Source organism: Mobula birostris, chromosome 3 (assembly GCF_030028105.1).
Source record: "Mobula birostris isolate sMobBir1 chromosome 3, sMobBir1.hap1, whole genome shotgun sequence".
Lineage (NCBI taxonomy): Eukaryota > Metazoa > Chordata > Chondrichthyes > Myliobatiformes > Myliobatidae > Mobula > Mobula birostris.
The window spans coordinates 100,721,214-100,744,191 of record NC_092372.1 but is presented as its reverse complement, the minus strand read 5'-3'; the positions used below and the strand labels follow the sequence as shown (position 1 = coordinate 100,744,191).

General features: G+C 41.0%; 1 protein-coding gene across 3 annotated transcripts in view; it reads right to left on the bottom strand.

Moving 5' to 3' along the window:
- Positions 1-22,978, bottom strand: part of antxr2a (ANTXR cell adhesion molecule 2a) — a 218,968-nt gene that overhangs the window by 94,666 nt on the left and 101,324 nt on the right. For all 3 annotated transcript variants that reach the window (XM_072253137.1, XM_072253135.1, XM_072253136.1), the window contains exon 11: positions 7,681-7,759. In XM_072253137.1, coding sequence (XP_072109238.1) covers positions 7,681-7,759 — 79 coding nt within the window. The remainder of the gene's footprint in view (positions 1-7,680; positions 7,760-22,978) is intronic.

Here is a 22,978-nt window from a genome sequence, read left to right as displayed (position 1 = left end):
GTGTGAAGTGGTTCATTTTGGTAGGTCAAATATGATAGCAGAATATAGTATTAATGGCAAGACTCTCAGCAGTGTGGAGGATCAGAGGGATCTTGGGGTCCGAGTCCATAGGACACTCAAAGCAGCGGCGCAGATTGACTCTGTGGTTAAGGCGGCGTATGGTGTATTGGCCTTCATCAATCGTGAAATTGAATTTAGGAGCCGAGAGGTAATGTTGCAGCTATATAGGACCCTGGTCAGACCCCACTTGGAGTACTGGGCTCAGTTCTGGTCGTTTCACTACAGGAAGGATGTGGAAGCCATAGAAAGGGTGCAGAGGAGATTTACAAGTATGTTGCCTGGATTGGGGAGCATGCCTTATGAGAATAGATTGAGTGAACTCAGCCTTTTCTCCTTGGAGCAAAGGAGGATGAGAGGTGACCTGATAGAGGTGTATAAGATGATGAGGCATTGATCGTGTGGATAGTCAGAGGCTTTTTCCCAGGGCTGAAATGGTTGCCACAAGAGGACACAGGTTTAAGGTGCTGGGGAGTAGGTACAGAGGAGTTGTCATGGGTAAGTTTTTTTACTCAGAGAGCGGTGAGTGCGTGGAATGGGCTGCTGGCAACGATGGTAGAGGTGGATACAATAGGGTCTTTTAAGAGGCTTTTAGATAGGTACATGGAGCTTAGTAAAATTTTGTGGGCAGAAGGGCCTGTATTGTGCTGTAGGTTTTCTATGTTTCTAAGTATAACACTATCCAGGAGGAAGATCAGTGGGGAAGGATGAATGGACAAGTGAGTCACGTCAGTAGTGATCCCTGTGGAAATCGGACAGTTGGTGGGGGGTTGGTGGGGAGAAGGAAAGATGTGCTTGGTGGTGGGATTCCGTTGCAGATGGCAGAAGCTGCAGAGAATTATCTGCTGGATACAGAAGCTGGTGGGGTGGTAAGTGAGAACAAGATGAACCCTATCCCTAATGGGGTGGCAGGAGGATGGGGTGAGGGCAGACATGCGCAAAATGGAAGAGATGTGACTCCCTTGTCCATTTGTCCCTCCCCATTGATCTCCCTCCTGGTACTTATTCTTGCAAGTGGAACAAGTGCTACACCTGCCCCTACAACTCCTCCCTCACTGCCATTCAGGACCCCAAACAGTCCTTCCAGGTGAAGCAACACTTCACCTGTGAGTCTGTCAGGGTCATATACTGTATCTTGTGCTATCCGTGTGGCCTTCTATATAACCGTAAGACCCAACGTAGATTGGGAGACCGCTTCACTGAGCACCAATGGTTTCTCCACCAGAAAAAGCAGGATCTCCGAGTGGCCACCTATTTTTATTTCACTTCCTATTCCCACTCAGACATGTCAGTCCACGGCTTCCTCTACTGCCACGATGAGGCCATACTGAGGTTGGAGAAACAACACCTTATATTCCATCTGGGTAGCCTCTTAACTGATGGCATTAACATCAATTTCTCGAACTTCCGGTAATCCACCCCTCTTCTCCTTCACCATTACCCATTCCTATTTCCCTCTCTCACCTTATTTCCCTACTTGCCCATCGCCTCCCTGTGCTGGTCTTCCCCCCTTTTCTTTCTTCCATGGCCTTCTATCCTCTCCTATCAGATTCCCCCTTCTCCAGCCCTGTATCTCTTTCACCAATCAACTTCCCAGCTCTTTAGTTCACCCCTCCCTCCCTCTACCCCACCCCCCACTGCTTTCACCTATCACCTTGTGTTTCTTCCTCCCCTCCCCCCACCTTCTAATGCTGACTCCTCATCTATTTTTCTGATGAAGGGTCTTGGCCTAAAATGTCGACTGGACTCTTCTCCATTGATGCTACCTGGCCTGCTGAGTTCCTCCAGCATTTTGTGTGTGCTGCTCAGATTTCCAGCACCTGCAGACTTTACCTAGACTGAGCTGCTGAGTGTTTCAATATTTTCAGATTTTTTCCACATACAGTAACAATAACAGCAAACAAATGTCCCTCAAGCCTGTGCTCAAGAAAGCGAACTTTGGAGTTAAACACATTTGCAAAATACTTCAGAAATTATGACAAATGCGTGTGGATAAATTGAAAACTGAAGAAAAACTTTCTGAAGAAGTCAGTAAAGTCAATACTTTAATAAAAATTCAAAGACACAGTAAAACCTTAATAATTATAGCACATATCATATTTTATTTTAAATCACTTATAATGAGCACATCCTTGCATTTGCTTTGGACTGAGTTTAACATGTATAGGATAACCTCGATTTTTTTTCTTTTGATGTTAAATCCTTCTATTAAACATCTCCATAGAAACCCCATTCAAATGATAATTTTTAATTCTCAGTCCTTTTCCTACATATTATGACGTTAAGTTCTATTTATCATTGAGTTGATTATATAAGTCTATATTCAATTTCAGTGTTGGCTCTCCCCTTTTCAGCACCAAATGTGTGTGTTTTTTTTTCATGCTTCCACACTGGGAACTGATGAACTTTCATGACAGGAGTCCTAAGTAGCACTGAAAACCAGCACTTGTTGCACTTCCATAGACTGGATGAGCTAATGTGTCACTGTTGAATCTTCAGTCTCACTAGAATAAATTCTTGAAATTTCAGAGCCACTAAAATAGCCTTCATTTGGAATGAAGGACAAGCAGTTCAGGATTGTTCTTTTAATCTACCAAATCAAACATTTAAACAACCTTTGCCACACGAGGTGTGGAGGAAATACAGGCAATTTTCTGTACCAAAGATAGTCATCTCCATTTCAATACTCTGTAAACATTTTCACAACTCTCACGTAAAGCTATCTGTCGGAGAAACGTCATAATCTTGTCCAATGCACTCCCTCACACAATGCCTTCTTGCTTCCACCTTCCCTGTCAGAATCAACACTGGTGTATCTATTGTTCTCTTATTTCCCAATGGTTGCTCGCAAACTTCAAATTTTTGTCTTGAGAAGTTTTCTTTCATATATTCAAATTTTTGATATTATAAAATTAACTTCTTATTAAAAAGAATGTCAAAAATGTGTATCCATAACAAGTTTAACTTTCAAGTTTCTTAGTGCTGTGCATTGCGATTATGTCTAACCACTGGGGATGTAAGATGATAGATGCAAAAGATCTTAGCTCACTCTCATAATATCCGAGAGTAAAGAAGAAGCTTCTCCTGTTTGTAAAAGATCTTTATTCATCATGACAAGCAGACATTCTACACTGAGTAGAATCTCTCCAAATTCGATGTACATAAAGTTTTTATACTTTTAAGAATAAAGATAATAGCAGGTGATTTATTAAAATTTCAGTAGCTACAATCATATTGTTTATTTCAATATTTTAGTGCCAACAAATTGTTCCACTGAAACATAAATTAATAATGTCAGTACACTATAACTGACAAGGTATTTCTGAGAGTGCAAATACTTCTGCTGGGACAAATTAATTCATGTGGCTAGTCTAAAAGCTTCTGAGGACAGACAATCCTGACTCGCAGGATTAGTGATGTGAAAGCTAATTCTCTGGGTGCACAGGCCCAGATATTGATAGACAGAGAAAATCTGCCTATGATCATGTTTGATGTGATAAGTTACAAAATAGGTTTGGTCAGGAAGAATCCTTGATCTCAGACGCAATGGTGTAAAATAACTTAGCTGAAGGCGCTGATGCCTGGTTTGACATAGGCCAATTAACACACATTGTCTTATATTTGGCGGATGCACACAAGAACAACTCATTGTCGCGTCAGTTTACAAACCACATCTCCGGTGCTGGTTCCTGCAGTGGGCAGTAGCCTGTCACTGTAAATAGTAATGGTTTACAAAACTATCCTTTTAGTTTCAAAACTTACTATTCGCAATTTACATTAGAAAAGATTTTTTTCTTGAAGACTAGCTCTTATGTATATTAATGCCTAATATCCAGAGAACGTCTGAAGATGTCTCAAATAATCCCCAGCATTGGGTAATGTTCAAAGTAATAATCAAATACAGAATTACCAGACCAACATAAGATTGGCAGATTCACAAATACATGGCCACTGTCTTTCCATGGGAAAATCTGAATTTGGAATGCAAGCTAACTATTCCATTCAGATTTGAAAGCACTTGTTTTAATTTGGATGTAATTTATCAATAAGTTGCAATGCAATTTAAAAGTCACTGGGAAATATTTGACACATTAATATCACATTTCCCTTTTGGCCATTAAATGCCTACTGTTGCAGTATAAAAGTAAATGTGTTGAGACTCATTTAACTAAATGGGGAAGCTTTTGAAGTCTGGGTACTTTTTGCAGATACTGAACTGACTTACTAATGCAAAAAGAAATAAAGATTTAGTAGTGCATTAATTTGTATTGTTAACATTTAATGAGGAAAATGCATTGTCGTATCTGCTTAATATGACAGGTTTATTTCTCCATGTGTCTTCATTTATTTATTGATCCAACCTCTCATAACACATTAATCTTTGGCTCTAATGTACTACAGATGCATTGGTTGCCATGCTTACATTGAAGAATAAGGTCAAACGAGGCTGATATATTTAAAGAAAAATTGAACATTTTGTATTTCATTGCAAACCAATAAGAGAGTCACTTCAATAATCTAGAAGTGGCTGTTGCAAAAAGAATGTACTACTAAAAGTCTTTATGAGGCAAATCATAGTGTGAAGTACATGTGAAAACTGCAAGGTACATTTTCTGAATAAGGAGTATCATTATAAAAACATCAGCTTCTGCAGAACTGTATGCCAAACGTTGCAGAAATGTTGTCTTGGAAAGGAACAAGTCTTTACAAATATCAGCACCCCAAACAACAGAATCAGCTGAAAATGTCAGGATGATTCAACATCCATTGTTACTTTCTCTATTGCGATTGATTAAAAAACAGAAATGGAGTTAATGGGGTCACATGGGTGTATTTATACATGGAACTAATAAAATCATTGTATCTTTGTAGAAATGCAATTGCAGCAGATAACCTGTGATTTGGAGGATATTTGCAAAAACAAGGTAGAGACTGATAGCACTTCTACACTGTGATCAACATTTCTAAATTAGGGTCACTGAAGCGGGTGGGTGGGGCTCACTTTCTCACTTTCTCAGCCTGGTCTCCAGCTTCGTATAGGATTGCAGAGAGCTGATTTTGTTGTAATCCAGAATAAACTTTGGCCGGCGGTGTAGTGGCATCAGCACCAGACTTTGAGGCGAATGATCCCAGGTTCAAATCCGGCTGGCTCCTTGCATACTTTCCATCCCTGCTGGGTTGGGCGTCAACCTAGCAACTCAGCCTCATAAAAATAATTGTCAAAAATGCTACAGAAACGGCAAACAGTAACAACGGATGTTGAATCATCCTGACATTTTCAGCTGATTCTGTTGTTTGGGATGCTGATAGCTATTGTTTGTAACTATATGCATAATTATGTAGTTTTGTCAGTTTTTTTTAGTCTTGGTTTGTCTTGTGTTTTGTGACATCACACCGGAGGAAATAATGTATTATTTCTTAATGCATACATTACTAAATGACAATAAAAGGGAACCACGTGTCTTCATAATCTAAAAAAAATGCCACCTGATATGCCACAAGGGGCAAAGAGGAACAACAACAGAATAAACTTTGCTTGCTATCATTAAACTGAACTGATTAGGGTAACCACTGCCACCTTGACACTTTCCCACTTCAGACATGCGCCTGTTGATATTAATTCTCATCTAACACACACTTGAAGCCCTTTTTAACATAGTCTGCAAACCTGTGACCCAAAAGCTACTGAACTAGGAGCAGAAACCATTTTCACACAGTTTAAAGGATTACCTCATTCACAATGGATCACTGCACAAGGCAGCTCCTACCTTCAAGCTTGGAAGTTTCTGGAGTGCTTTCTGGAGAATTAAGTAGCTGAGGGACTCATTTTGTTATTTTGTTAAATTTATTTATTCAGGTACAGTGCAGAATAGGCCCTCCTGGCCCTTCAAACCAGCAATGCTGTTTTAGTCCTAGCCTAATTACCGGACAATTTACAATGAACAGCTAACCTTCCAACCAGTACATCTTTGGACTGTGGGAGGAAACCGGAGTACCTGGAGGAAGCCCACGCAGTTACGGGGAGAACGTAGAACTCCTTACAGGGACTATGTTTCTGTGCCACCTTTGCGGGAGCCCAAAGACCTACACTCAACACTGAAGGACTGCTGCCTCCCCCCTGCCATCAGATTTGTGAGCGGTCCATGAACACTACCTTGTCTTTTGCACTATTTATTTTTGAGAGTGAAAGTAATTTTATGTCTTGCACCGTACTGCCACCTCCAAACACCAAATTTCAGGATGAATGTCAGTGATAATATACTTGGCTCTGATTCACTAGAACTTAATGTTTTCTCAGAGGATATCTCTGCTCACTCCATGATCCTTCTGGCCTCTCATTGGTTCTTGACATATTATGTCTTTCTAGCATCTGACAGTCAGGAGCAGTGTGCCTTTAAAGGGATGACATCCCTCTCTGAATGCAGCAAAGCTGCAACATTGCAACTGCTCCCACTGGGGCCACTGGGGACAGGAGTTAACAAATGCAGTACAAATGCATATGAAAAAGAGGAAATGCTGTTTCTAGGGAACACTTATTGCGGTGTTAACCTCTTGTGTAGAAAGTTTTGTTTACCAGCTTCAGGAATAGGACACCTATGGTTAAGTCCAGGCAGCTGTGCAAGAGTCAAAGAGGAAGCACCTGTTCTTTTACAAGTTTTATATTAGGAATTGCTATTTTGTTCCTATTTCATCATGCAAGATTCCCTAGGCTCAGACATTCAGAGTGCAAACGCAAAAACTCTGCACATCAGACAGTCTCGTTTTTAGAAGAGATGTGTTTTCAGATCAACAAGCAATCAAATATCATACATTTAAGGGCAAAGTCTTGATACTATTTTTCTTGGATTTCTATTGATTCAAATATAAACAAAGTCAATTCCATATCATTTTTTATTGTAAACCTTGCTAAAGAATTTACACAATTTTGACTCAACTTTTTCGCTTATGAATCAGATGGTTGTTACAAGATTTAAAGGCAACAATTAAATTGTTGCCAAATTATTATTCATTAGAGCTTAAGCAATCTGCTTAACAATGCATAATATTCAATATTATGATGATTTTTTTAAAAAATGGGAAGGGTTGAGTTGAAGGTTTGCTTGTTGGATTTGTGACTATCTTCTTATGAAAGTGGTACGTGCAAATTATCCTGATCGTCTAATTAATAAAGTGTGGGAAATTAATAATAGCTTTATGGTGATAACTCTCTATCCAATCACTGGTCAAACAAGGTACAAGCCTTGAAGCTGTTGGATTTGTGAACTTGCAAAATTTCCTGAGAAATACTTTATACAGGAAAACAGTCATTACACAATGCAATGCATGTCACAATATTTTCATGCTTCAAAACTCTGCAAATCTAAAGGCTAATTTGCAATTAGCTTTTTGTTAGCAGTTCAGTTGCATAAAATTGGTACAAGTATCTTTTATCTGCCAATAGCACATAAATTTTAATGCATTTTTCTATAGATGAAGACAAGCAGAAAATTGTTTTGCTATAAGCATCATTTTAACACTAAAGTAAATTTGAAGACTGTACAACTAAAGCTGTGCCACTTTAAGAGAACAGTATTTTATTTAAACAATGTAGCTTTACACTGAAAACAAGTTTAAGTTACTTACACAAGCTGTGGCAGTGATGGTAACTGAATTAGAGATGAATGACTGTCCATTATTCAAACTCACTGATACATCCATTGTTCTGAAATAGAAATATTAAAATGCACAATCATAAATTATTTCAGAAATATTATAATCTTCTGAGGTATGTAATAACCGTACTCAATTACCATAGCACGGCAAACAAGCCCTATCTGCACCACCGGGCAGATAGGGCTCATCAGCTATTGTTGGCAGCTCACCTAGAAGGAAAACTCTGATCTCAGACCTCCACTGCCTTGTGACAATACTCACTCATGGGGAAGGCTTCAGAAATAAACCCCGAGGAAAAACCAGGAGTTGCAGTCCCTGAGGCAGTCCTTCGTTGAGATCAACACTGACTGGCAACTCCTGTGCTGCCGCTGGTGCCAAACTGTGTTGATTCCTGCCTTTGGATTTATCAGCTGCGTGGGGCGGGGGAGAGCCTGATGCATGGGCAATGGTTAGCTTTCCATATCGTACTGCTCTGACTTGTGTATTGAATTGCATATCAACTTTGCCATGTAGTGCCAACACTATTCAAGAGAAGACACTCCTGCTTTACCTCATGGTGTTGACACAACATGGGAAGCAGTAGGTACTAGTTGGAAACCGCTAGGCCTGATTGACGTACAGCATAGTGCCAGGAGTTGTTTCCGATGGTGGAAGAGATTCTTGGATCTCACTAGATGGCTACAGCCTGCCTTAATCTAGACAGTCTCCAGTCAAAAAGGTGCTGAAACACTGTGGACTACTTTCCTCATGGGGGGGGGGTTAGGTACTATCCAAACTGCAGGCTGAAAACACTGCACATGGTAAGACAAGACAATGAAAAAGAACAGCTGTAAAACTGGGATGTTAGGATGTTCAGACAATGTTGTCTGGCCTCTCTGATAGCCTGCGAGATATCAGTAATGACAGAAAGGCAGCTGTAATAAACAAGGAGCTCAAAAGACTTCACTTGAAGGTGACTACCATCCAGGAGGCATGTCTGGCTGACACACTAAAGGAGAGAGAATACATATCTTACTGGCAATGGAAGGGCCCTGATGAGCCCAGAGAGCATGGAGTAAGTTCTGCAGTGAGGAACACGTTGTTGAAGATGGTGGAGCCAAGCAGAGAGACTTCTTACTCATTGGCACAGCACCTCCAAAGATCCAGTTACTCTTGTCAGTGTGTCCACTCCCACAGTGTGCTCCACAGCTGAGGCAAGGGATGAGTTTTATGAGAACCTTGCAGCCACCATCAGAAATAACCCCAGCAAGGAACACCTTGTTCTCCTGGGTGACTTCAATGCCAAGGTAGGTGCAGATCATGACTCTTGGCCCTCCTGCCTAGGTTGCCTTGTTTTGGGCAAAGTGCACGAGAGCAGACAGCGACTGCAGGAGCTCTCTATCTATCATAACCTAGGCGTCACCATTTTGTACTTCCAGACCAAGCTTCAACACAATGTTTCCTGGAGATACCCTCACGCCAGAACCTGGCACCTGCTGGACTTGATTCTGGTTAGGTGGTCCCTCGGCAGCGTGCTGTCCACATGCTCATACAATAGTGCAGACTGTCCTATAGACCACCTACCGTGTGTTGCATGATTGGACTGCAGTCAAAAAAATCCATTGCACTAAACAAGAAGAGAACCCTTGCATCAATCTTAGGAAGATATCTCACCCAGAGCTGGTGGAACAGCTTGCTAAGTCCTTTGAGAAAGAACTGAGCACTCAGCAGCCTGGAATCTCTGTCACAGCGAAATGAGATAATGTAACACACACAAAATGCCGGAGGAACTCAACAGGCCTGGCAGCATCTATGGAAAAGAGTAAACAGTAGATGATTTGGGCCAAGACCCTTCATCAGGACATCCTGCCTGTTCCACTGAGTACCTCCAGCATCTTGTGTGTATTTGATTTCCAGCATCTGCAGATTTTCTCTTGTTTGTGACAGAGAAATGGGAACTTCTGTGCAATACCATCTGCAGCACTGCCTTAGCTACTTTTGGGAAGAAAACCTCAAAAACAAATGGCTGTTTCAAAGCCAAATCCAACAAGATGACGCCCATCATTGAAGCCAACCATGCTGCCCTGGCCTAGTATAAGCATTGGCCATTGAGAGGAACCGGTAGATCTTCAGAGCTGCTCAAAGTAAAGTTCAGCAGACTGCCAGGCACTGCACCAACAAGTACTGGAGGCAGCTCAGTGAAGACATCCAAACCACAGCAATGACATGCAATATCAGGGGTATGTATGATGACATCAAGAAATCACTCGGAGCTGCTCAGAGCAAGATGGCTCCCGGCAAATCCATTAATGGAAGAGCAATCACAGACAGTGGTAAACAGATGGAGAGATGGGTGGAACATTCCTCTGACCTCAACTCCAGAGTAAACACTGTCACCACCTCAGTCCTGGATGCCGTTGAGTGCTTGCCCACAATGAAAGAACTGGATGCAGAGCCAACCCCATAGGCCATCGGCAGTTTGGCCTCAGGGAAGGAACCAGGCACTGCTTGCCTACACAACTGCACCGACTGCATGAAGTCCCCTGTCAGCGCTGTCAGGAATAAAATCATTACCCTCTGCAAAAACAAAGGTGAGGGAAGTATCTGGAACAGCTGCAGGGGCATTTCCTTATTAAGTGTTGTTGCTAAAGTTTTTGTCTGAGTCTGCCTCCAGAAGATAGTTGAAAGTGCCTACTGAGTTACAGAGTGGCTTCCGTGCTGGAAGCTCCACTGCGGGAATGATTTCCCCTCTCCACCTACTCCAGGAAAAGTGCAGAACGCTCTCTATGTCAAGTTTATTGACCTCACCAAGGCATCTGACTCGATTAGCCGAGATGGGCTCTTTCTACCCCACGCTAGGCTGCAGATCATGATCAAGTCCTTCCACAAGAACATGGAGGGGATTGTGCAGTACAACGGCAGCTCTTCAGAGCCCTTTTATGTTAAGCAAGGCTGTGTTCTTGCCCCAGTGCTCTTTGGAGTTTTGTTTGCCCTTCTGGCACTGCAACGGGGGGGGGGGGGGATCATCTCCACACTAGATCAGATGGCAGACTTTTTAACCTCTCCTGCCTCAGAGCCAATGATCAGGGTGTGGATTGTGACTGCTGCATCATCACCCCAATAACGTCACACTAACCGCTACACTACTACAGCACATTTGCAGAAAGCAGTGACCTAACAGCATATCTTTGAGATGTAGGCAGAATCTGCAGCAACCAAAGGAAACACACAGTCACACAGAAGGGGTACATATCCCACACAGACTGCACTTGATGTGGGATCAAACCCAGATTCCTCGAGCTCTGGGGAAACAGCACTAACTACGCTAGGGACAGCTTCTCAATAAAACTGTATGCTGCTAAATAATTATATTTTTATTCAATTATTATTCCAGCTGCACATGGAATAACTTCATTCCTCAAGTTTGAGGAATTAAATACAGTTTAAAAGTGTACCTGTGGTCAGGCCCCTACCAATAGAACCATATTTTCAAAGCAGTACTAGCAGCACCATAAAGAAAACCTCCCCGTACATGTTGTACTTAATTTGTTTTTAAACTTGCATGCTCTCCTCAGGCTCTCACTCCTTCGATATCCACTGCCCTCAACCCGAAGCTGACACCCACCTTGCAGCTGCCTTGTACCTAAGCCACCCTCCCACCCAAAGGCACTGATCCCCTTCTATGGCCTGAATCTCCAGAACTCTCATTCCGAGCATACCCCAAATCTAAGGCCTTGATCTTTGGCTATATCCCCATCCCGATCACACTTCCAATGGGGTTTCCAACCACCAGCTCTTTTCTTTATTTCCTGCCCTTCCCAAATTACCAGAAGCCCCATTTCTGCTGCTTCAGTCGCTTGCACCAAGTAATAGATGTCAGAAAGGAACAGAAGGACTATAATAGCATCAGTACTATCCACCACCACATGGTAGTGCAGATAGGTAAAAATACACTGCATTGTAAATTGCTTACAATGATCTACAAGAACATAACTTTGTAAAAAAGGTATGATTAATTACCATCAAAAATATTTTCAGCTATTGCATAGAATAAGTTCCAGTCACACTGTATGGTTTGGTGACAGAAAGTTAAAGGTATGGGCTGGTTTAGTCCAGCTGACTTGGTTTATTAAAGGATAAGGCAGGTTCAATGTTGTTGTTTAAAGTTAACTTGGATAGATATATGGACAGGAAAGGAATGGAGGGTTATGGGCTGAGTGCAGGTTGGTGGGACCAGGTGAGAGTAAGAGTTCGACATGGACTAGAAGCGCCGAGATGGCCTGATTCCGTGCTGTAATTGTTATATGTTATATCATAACCGATGAGGCCATAACCGTGGAGTGAGAAACAAACTGATTGATGTATTTATTGAGACACAGTGTGGAACAGGCCCATTGAGCTTTGCTGGCCAGCAATCCCCGATTTAATCCTAGCCTAATCACAGGACAATTTACAATGACCAATTATCCTACCAACTGGTACATCTTGTGGAAGAGAACGTACAAACTCCTTACAGACAGTGACGAGAATTGAACCCGGGTCATTGGTACCGTAAAGCATTGTGCTAACCACTACACTACCGGTAACTTTTCAAGTCAGTAATTTGAAAAGTAACTCTGTTTCCCTCTCTGCAGATAATATGCCTGGTCTGCCAAGAAGTTCATCCTTTTCTGTTAAATATTGGTCTTGTCCACCAAGCTTGGTCCACATAAGCATTTTTAGTTTTAAAAGTGCCGTGGCCTCTTGTTTCCCAATGATATCAATGACTTGGAAATAGGCATACAAATATTTTCAATGTAAAATGATAACAGCTAAAATTTAGATGTATCAAATTTGAAGGAGCTACGAGGTTTAGTTAGGTCTCAGGGTCAGCTGGGATGAAGTCGGGGTGCAACTGAATGGTAAAAGAGTGTGCTTATTTAGGTGAAACACAAAGCAGGATATTTGACAGCGTGGAGGCATGAATAAGGTCAACAGATATACAGTTTGGGAACAAATAGTCTAATACAAGTTTTCAAAAAAAGTGAAAGGAAAGGGCAAACGGATTAAGAATTTTACAACAAGCAAAAGAAGATAACAATAAAGCTATAGAACATACTAGTTAGGTCATTATTGGATATCCGAATATATTTTTGGATATCCAGTCATGGGAAGTACAGTGAATTCCGGTTAATTAGGACACATCAGGATGGGTACATTTTGGACCAATTAAGCGGGTGTCCCAATTATTCAAAGTTTCATGGACAAAAAGACAAACTCAGTAACAAATTACTTAATTAAATGAAATACAAAACAAATTATTACACCACTAATACTTTTAAACTGTGTAATAGTTCCTAATACTTATTGACAGAAGAATTCATCCATGTCACATTCTTTTGACCATAATTAAACAACATTAGCATAGACACTTAGTCCAGATAATGTACTGCCTTCATACAATGCCGTCAATGATTTCATTCTCCAAATCTTCATTTTTGTTGTAATATTTAAGGTGTTCACTCATACCTTCAAATTATTCATAGTTTCTAACTTGTTGAAGTAGTGAAATCATTTCATTTTCACTCCCAGTCATTTCTGGCATTTCCACACCTGTACGTTTGAAACTGCAGTGTATGCAACTGACGCTAGTTAGAAACTGTTCAATAAATGTCTCCTGCCCCAGTTAAATGGCATAGTGTCCCAAATAAATAAAGGGAATTCTGGCTATTTTCTCAATTTGTTTTTATACTTTAAGAGTTATCCCAAATAAGTGGTTGTCCCCATTAACCGATGGCCCAATTAAGCAGAATCCAGGATATAGGAAGCTTGAAAAGATTGCAGGAAGATTCATAAAAAGGAATCAGAATTATAGACATAGCAAAAGATCAGGATTAGGTATATTTGACTGGAGATTGTTGGGATTATTTTATAAATTGTAGTGGTTTTGACAAGGTGAATAATCATTAACTTGATTCTAATATTTGAAAGATGAGGCATTATTTGGAATTTCAATTTTCATTGGAAGGACACTATTACTGTTGTAGCAATAAGTTGACCAGGAATGCACAGAAAAGAAAACCAGCAGCCACCATGCTCATCTGTTGTACCCTGATCCTCTCACTGATAATGGTGAGATGCACAATTCCTGTATGTTAACCACGAACCACCCAAACTACCCAGGCTTCTTTTAGAGAAAATAAACTATTTGGGATGAGTATTTTGAGCAGTGATGTGAGGCAAGTGTGACATGATTGGGAAAAACTTTAGGTCTTTGGTTCCCACAGGCTTCCAGCACCCGTGTTATTTCTTGCACTTATGACATAGACCAGGTGTAGGCAACACAAAGGTATTGCCTACCTTGCCAGATCTGGCCCACAAAGGTATTTTGACCTGCCTGCTAGCAAATATTGGGATACTATGCTCATACGGCCCGCAAGCGATTTTTCTTTATTCTGAGTGTTTCACGCGACCACACTGATGGACATGCATGGCGTCTTGTAACACTAGCCCCAGGTTCCGTTTTGTTCCAAACCAAACACTGGTATAAACAAATGACGGGAAGGCAGACTACCTTATTAATATATATTAGATACTCTCCGTGCACACGCAGGTTTTCAGATGGGATTGTTGCCCGTTCAAATTTATAAACAGAAACAGCGTCACTGTGTTTTAACAAGAAATCCACGCTATATATCCAGATATTTACATGTGCTACGATACTTGTTGAATAACTCGCATTTCGAAATAAAAAACGAAGGAAAAAATTCCAATGGCAATGAATGCAAAATGCAGGAAGGTAGACAGTGAGTGCCGAAATTTTCAAGACACTTGGACACTAGATTACTTCTTCATCAAGCAAGCTGGGAAACCAGTTTGTCTCATTTGCCTAGAAAATGTTGCTGTGAAGAAGGTGGCAAGTATCAGGTGACATTACGAGACCCGCCATAGTGGAAATCTTAGCAAGTTTACTGGGCAAGCAAGGAAAGATGAAGTTGAGCGAATGAAGGCTAGTTTCGGAAAACAAACGTCATGTTATGCCAAGAAAAGCAGTGAAATGAAGGAAATACCCATGCCAGTTACAAAGTCCCAAAACGTATTGTCTCAAAAAGTGGACACTGCATCAGAAATTTTTAAAATGGAATTGACTGAGATGCAGTGTGATGACATATTGAGATCAAAATTTAATTCTGAAGATGTGTCAGTGCTTGACTTCTATAGAAAATATATTTGTCCAAGTGGGAAGTATCCCAACTTAGTGGACCATGGAAAAAAGTTGGCATCATTGTTTGGCAGCACTTATCTATGTGAGCAATTATTTTCAGAAATGAAGCACACCAAGAACCATTTCAGAACAAGATTGACTGATGCCCATCTGGATAATGTTTTGCTCTTAGCATCAACAAGTCTGACACCCAATATAGAGAAGCTTTCAAGCAACAAACTGCATCAAGTTTCACATCGATTTGTCAACTGTTTGCATTAAATTTTTCTTTTTTATTATACTTAATTTACCACCATTCAATACATCATGTTCATACGTTTTATGTTTAAAGATTCTTTGTGTCCTTTTAATAGATTCAAAAGATGCCTCAATTGTAATAAATTGCAACTAAACTGAGTTCTTTGATTACTAATTCGCATCCTTGGTTAAGCACAAATGATTTTCCAGCATGTGTTATTCATTAATTTGAGGCAAAACATAACCAGGTGTATTTGAATGGATAATTCCCATATTTCAAGTTTTTTATGGCATTTATCTGGCTCATTAATACATGATCTGGCCCACAGAGGCAAAAAGGTTGCCGACCCCTGACATAGAGTATATAGCTAGAACTGGGCACTGAAAATGTAGAGGAACAGAGAAATCTTTGAATTTACATATTCTGATCCCAGAAAGGAGAATAGACTTATATGACATTCGTGAGGCACACAGACATCTGCTCTTACTGACTGAACATGACAATAAGAAGGAACTCATTTTTAAAAAGGCAATCAAAGTGCTAGCCATACATGAGGAAGTGTATATTGTGCTGCATCACTGTTACAGGAACAATGGAATATCAAACAGGAGAGAATATAGAAAATTAATAAATTGGATAATTTTAGCTGTGATGTAAGCCTGGCAAGAGTGAGGTGGTTTTCTTCAGCACGGAGGAAAGTTAAAGAGAAATTTACTCAATTCTATAATAATATGAGACACTAATATATTCAAGACTATATTAGTCTAATTAGACTAATATACTTCAAGAATATATTGAAGAGGAAGTCTCTTTTCCATTGTAGAGTTTCGAGAAGAACGTCAATCACCTGGGATATAGATTTACAATAATTGGTAGAAAGTTTAGAAAATCTACAGCACAATACAAGCCCTTCGGCAACTTCTTTTATCCCCAAGTGGGAAACCTGAGTTAAGATGAAGAACTTCTGCCTGAAAGGATAGTTGGGTCATTGCCTTCAGTGGAATTAAAAATACTTGTGTTAACACATGACATTTTACTTCTGAGGAACTGGCTTTAGCCTGGACGGCTCTTCAAAGAAAAACAAGATTATAACTTAGAAACACATGAAGGTTACTGATTTTCATTCAAAGGGCTATTTGAAAATGTTTACTTATATTTGAAATGCTGGGGACAGATATTGTTTTATTTACAAAATAGTTAGGTAAGTATTTGAAAATGACAAGCATGCAAGTACACGGGGGCGGGTGGTGAGCAAGAATGTTCTAAAACATGATACCTTTTTAACAACACACACAAAATGCTGGAGGAATTCAGCGGGCTAGGCAGAATCTATGGAAAAAAGTACAGTCAACCTTTCAGGCCAAAACCCTTCGGCAGGACCAGAAGATTTAAACTTCTTCAGGGTAGGCATCCCTGGCAGAGACTTTGCAGAGTAGTAATCAAACCAAAAAACAAGAGAACATCTAAATTTAAGAGAAATAGATTTTCTCTTGTTTGTGATACCTTTTTATGTTGATATCAATCTTTGAATCAAACTCACATACTGGATGGGTTCTCATCAGAGCTATCCTAATTTCTTAGCAACTGATCTTGCGTTTAGAGCAATATAGCATTTGTCTGGAGTCAAAACGTTTTGGAAAGTTATAACCACATATAACCATATAACAATTACAGCACGGAAACAGGCCATCTCAGCCCTTCTAGTCCATGCCAAACTGTTACTCTCACCTAGTCCCACCGACCTGCACTCAGCCCATAACCCTCCATTCCTTTCCTGTCCATATATCTATCCAATTTAACTTTAAACAACAACATCAAACCTGCCTCAACCACTTCTGCTGGAAGCTCATTCTACACAGCCACTACTCTCTGAGTAAAGAAGTTCCCCCTCATGTTACCCCTAAACCTTTGTCCTTTTCACTCTCATGTCCTCTTGTTTGAATCTCCCCCACTCTCAATGGAAAAGGCCTATTCACATCAACTCTATCAATCCCCCTCATAATTTTAAACACTTCTATCAAGTCCCCCCTCAACCTTCTACACTCCAAAGAATAAAGACCTAACTTGTTCAACATTTCTCTGTAACTTAGGTTATGAAACCCAACAACATCACCTATCTTAGTATCATCTGCATACTTACTAATCCAATTTACCACCCCATCATCCAGATCATTAATTTATCACAAACAACATTGGACCCAGTACAGATCACTGAGGCACACCACTAGTCACCGGCCTCCAATCTGACACACAGTTATCCACCACTACTCTCTGGCGTCTCCCCTCTAGCCACTGCTGAATCCATTTTACTACTTCCATATTAATGCCCAAAGATTGAACCTTCCTAACTAATCTTCCGTGTGGAACCTTATCAAAGGCCTTACTGAAGTCCATATAGACAACATCCACTGCTTTACCCTCATCAACTTTCCTAGTAACCTCTTCAAAAAATTCAATAAGATTTGCCAAACATGACCTTCCACGCACAGATCCATGTTGACTTTTCCTGTCTATCCAGATAATTATATATACCATCTCTAAGAATACTTTCCATCAAGTTATCTCTGATTATCTTCAATAATAAAGGCTATGATTATCTTCAAGATTTTTTCGGCATATATGCTGTTGCTAAGGTGTTGAATAGGAAAGCGGATCCCTATATTTCCTGTCATAAATATGCAAATTTAAATTATGGGTCAGACTGCATAATACACAGCCTACAATGTGGACCAGGAGATCATTCTGGATCTGCAAGGTAAATCAATGCCAAAAAAATTAATTGGAAATACACTATTACTGTTGTAGCTCTAAAATGATTCCAATATTAGACAGTGTAGACATTCTGCTTATCTACTGCACGCTGATCCTCTCAACTGAGAATACTGAAATACACAATTATGACATCTATATACCCTTACAAGTTACCCAGGCCTCTTTCAGAGAGAGAAAAAAATTGTGACAATGATCAACTTGAGAGGTTACATGAGGTAGATGTAACAGGATTGGAAACTAACTCTGGGTCTTTGGTTCACATAAGCTTCCAGTATTTGTGTTATTCCTGACACTGATGAAGAGTTAGTAGTATATATTCTTTTCTAATGACTGGAAACAATTCCATTATCATTGTGTCCTCTAATTACCAGCTTAGTCTATTTCTCCTACCCAGAAATTACTATATTGCTGTGTTAAATATAATAATAGAAACATCGATGTGACAACCAAAGAATTTTGGTATCTTTTTAAATTCTAAAATGCATTTGCAAAATGCAAGACTGAAAAACGATTTTCCTCATCTGACTTGTAATTTATGCAATAAAACTCTTATCCAGCACTGTCCGGACTTGGAGGTTACATAATAGCAAAAGTTCCAGACTATTGGATGCCATCTCTAACACCCTTTCAGTTCATTACTTTTTATGGTGTTGCGTAACAGAACAATAAATTTTTCAGTGATCCCAGTAAGCATAAAGAGAGTCAGAATTAGGTGAGTTTAAAGATTACAGGGAAACTGGAGCTCCAGAGAGTGGATAGGGAACTGAGAACTGTGGCTCTAGTGAGTGGCAAAGGAGGCGGGAACGTGAATACTGGTGAGTCGAAAGGGAGCAGAAGAACAAGAGGCCTAGAATATTAAAGGAATATGCAGGAACTGGGGCCACACAGAATGGATGGGAGCAGCACAAACATCACCTGGTGACCGAGATACCAAACCATCACGATTTCCAAACAGTCACGTACAGAGTTTGACCATTCTTGCCGCTACTTTCCTGATGTAAAGTACAAATGTACAAATAACCTTGAATGTGTTTTCCAAAGAATAAAGTCCATACCACCGAGCTATTATTAACACAGGAGATTCTGCAGATGCTGGAAATCTTGAGCAACACACAAATTGCTGGAGGAACTCAGTAAGTCAGGCAGCTTCGATGGACGGGAATAAATAATCAATGTTTAGGGCTGAGATGCTTCATCAGGACTTGATAAGCTATTAGTAAATTTAGTTCCATCTATTAATTCAACATGCTGTAGTTCCTCTAGACTGCATGGTTATACCGCATATTCTGCCTGGGGAGTCTACAACCCAATGGCATGAACATTGAATTTTCCTATTTCAAGTAAGCTCTGTTTCCTGTGTTCACCCCACCCCATCATGCCCTCAATCTCTGCCCTTTCAATTCACCATCCTCCTATTTTTGTGCCCTTTACCTTACTAACCCCTCCCCACTCCAGGCCCCCATCAGCCATTTTTATTCCCCTCCCTTTCTTGGTTCCCTGCACACATTTTACCCACCAGATCCCCCCTTCACCCATCTAGTTCCACCTTCCCTGAGGGTTCCCGATATCACCTTCTATACTTACCAAATTCCAGCACTTTGTGACACCTGCATTCCCATTTCAACCCTTGGGCCTTCATCCCCACATTCACCCTCCTCCACTTCCTCCTGGTTCCATCTTTCCTTTTTTATCCAGCTTTCTCCACCTATCATCTTGTTCACTAAATCCAGCTGTCCCACTTCCATTTCTGACTCCACCTGCACATCAGCCTGCACCTCTCCTCAGCCTACCAATTACCCTCCAGCCCTCATCTTACCAGAGCCCCTCTCCTCTTTAGATGGGTTATCTCCCTCTTTGTTTTGATGGAGTGCTTCAACCCAAATCACTGACACTCACGTTGCTGCACAGCTGCAACTTGACACACTAATTTTTTTCCAGCAGATTGTTCCAGCCCCTGCACTCTCTGTGTCTCCAAAGGGTAGACATAGTGAAGCAGGGTGAGGGGAGGTGAGGGTGGAGGAAAGCACCGATGCCAGAGGTAATAAGGAGAAACACAAAAGCCTGGAGATTCTGAACTGTAATCAATGGGGAAGATAAAGAAGGGATGATGGGCAGATAGTACCAATAGTGGAAGGAAGTGGAAGACCCATGAGGGTAAAGGTGCGGGTGATAGACTGGTGGAAGCAGATGGTGGTTAGCACTGAGACTGAGTGATGGGGATTGGGGTGCAGCTCAAAGCTCAAAGATCAATTTATTATCAAAGTACAGATATGTCACCATATGCAACCCTGAGATGCAGTACCAACAGGAAGGGCAACCACTGTGCAAAGGACAAAAACAAAACTGTGCAAATGCATAAAGAAAAAAGAAATAATAATAAAAAATAAACAATAAATGTCAAGAACATGAGATGAAGAGTCTTTGAAAGTGAGCCCATAGGTTGTGGGAATAGTTCAGTGATGGGGCAGGTGCACTGGCGTGATGGTATCCCCTCTGGTACAAGAGCCTGGTGCTTGAGGGGTAATAATAGTTCCTGAACCTGGTGGTCAGGTTCCTGTACCATCTTTCTAACGGCAGCAAGAAAAAGAGAGCACGTCCTGGGTGGTGGGGGTCCCGGATGATGCATGCTGCCTTCCTGCAACAGCATTCCGTGTAGATGTGTTCAGTGGTGGGAAGGGCTTTACCTGTGATGTGCTGGGCCGTAACCACTACTCTTTCTAGGATTTTCCATTCAAGGGTATTGGTGTTTCCATATTAAGAAACACCAGGCAGTCAATATACTTTCCACCATACATCTGTTGAGATTTGTCGAAGTTTTAAACATCATGCCAAATCTTCACAAACTCCTAAGGAGGTAAAGGTGCTGCCGTGCTTTCTTCATAATTGCACTTATGTGCTGGGCCCAGTGCAGGTCCTCGGAAATGATAACACCAAGGAATTTAAAGTTGCTGATCCTCTCCACTTCTAACCCCACAATCCCCACCCCACCCCCCCAGTGAGGACTAGTTTATGGTCCTCTGCTTTTCTCCTCCTGAAGTCAATAATCAACTCCTTAGTCTTGGCTGTTGTGTGGCACCACTTTGCCAGATTTTCATTCTCCCTCTATATGCTGATTCTTCACCAGCTTTGATTCAGCCTTTGACAGTGGTACTATCAGCCACACAGTCATAAGGGTGAAGCGAGTAGAGTAGGGGGCTAAGCACACAGTATCATGGTGACCCTGTGCTGATGGATATTGTGGAGGAGATGTTGTTGCCAATCTGAACCGACTGGGGTCTACAAGTGAGGAAACTGAGGATCCAATTGCACAAGGATGCATTGAGGCCAAGGTCTTGAAGCTTATTGATTAGTTTTGAGGGGATGATAGCATTGAATGCCAAGTTGTAGTTGATAAAGAATATCTACAAGTATGCACCCTTGCTGTCCAGATGTTCCAGGATTGAGTGAAGAGGCAATGAAATGGCATCTGTTGTGCCAGTAGGCAAACTGGAGCGGATCCAAATCTTTTCTCAGCAGGAGTTCATATGTTTCTTCACCAGCCTCTCAAAACACTTCATCACTGTGGATGTAAGTGCTACTGGACAATAGCATTGAGGCAGGTTACCACATTCTTCTTAGGCACTGGTAATAAAAGTAGGTGGGTACCTCATACTGCTGAAATGAGAGGTTAAAAATCTGTGAACACTCCAGACAAATCAGCACTGGTCGTTAGTACTCGGTCAGGTACGCCATCTAAGCTGTGGTTCACCCTCTTCAAGGATGTCCTCATGTCTGCCTCAGAGTCTGAAATCACAGGATCATCAAGGGTTGTGGGAGTTCATGACGGTCCCTCCATGTTTTAACAGTCAAAGCCAGCACAGAAACATAGAGCTCATCTGGAAGTTAAGCCCTGTTGCTTGATTTCATTTTGCAAGAGGTGATAGCATTCAAGCCCTGCCACAGCCGCCGAGCATCCTTCACTGGTTCAAGCTCAGTCCAGAACTGCCACTTCACCCATGAGATGACTTTCAGGAGATCGTACCTGGACTTCTTGAACTTTCTTGGTTGCCAGACTTGAATGCTTCTAATCTGGCCTTCAGCAGAATACGGATCTCATGGTTCATCCAGGGCTTCCACTGGGAAAGGAAGGCCGAATGATTTTGACTGAAGGAAGAGACTCACTCATCTATGACCACTTTTATAAATTCTTGGGAAAAGTTTTGGGAAAAGGGAGGTGAGAGGACCTGGGTGCACCAGAAGAGAAGAGAAAGGAACACATGGATGCAGGTGATTGAAAATATTTTTCTGAATTAATTTCAAGTATGTTAGTGAAAAACAAGAGACAACAACGGCATCTGGTATGCTTTGTATCTGCTAGGCATCATCATTGACTGCAAGGAAAAAAGGGTTTAAAAGTGCAATTTTATTTATGTTTTAAAAACACTGACCTCTTAATCTTTTGCACTATAATTTAGTTTACTTTACATTAACCTCTAAAATAAACTGGATCAATTCAGTAAGTCATCATCTCAATTACCATAGAATGAGAAAGGTATTTTTCATGCCTTTGTAAATGCCCCTTGATATCTGAGCACAGTGATGTATTTCAACATGCTCATATACTGGGCAACATCACTCTCTGCTCCATTCACAAGGACAGCACAGTGGTGCAGCAGTCAGTGCTGCTACCACACAGCTAGAGACCCGGGTTCAATCCTGATCTTGAATGCCATTTTGGGCAGAATTTTCAGACTCACTCCATGACCACAAGGGTTTCCTCTGGTTTCCTTACAAATGTCAAAGATGTGCCGGTAGATTAAATGGTTACTATAAATCACTCCTCAGTGTAGTTAATGACTAAAGGGAATTTATGGGTGTCTGTGAGAGAGGACATTTGTAAGGACCATTGGGATTGCTTTGCTAATGGTCCCAAAGAGCTCAAGTCCTTTGTTTGATGTCATAATAAGTATAAGACAAACTTGGTTTCAGGATAATGCAAATTCATTTCACAGTCATTGAGTAAATATTGCTAAGAAGGGGTATAGTGTGTTGGCATTCATCAACTGTGGGATTGAGTTTAAGAGCAGTGAGGAAAT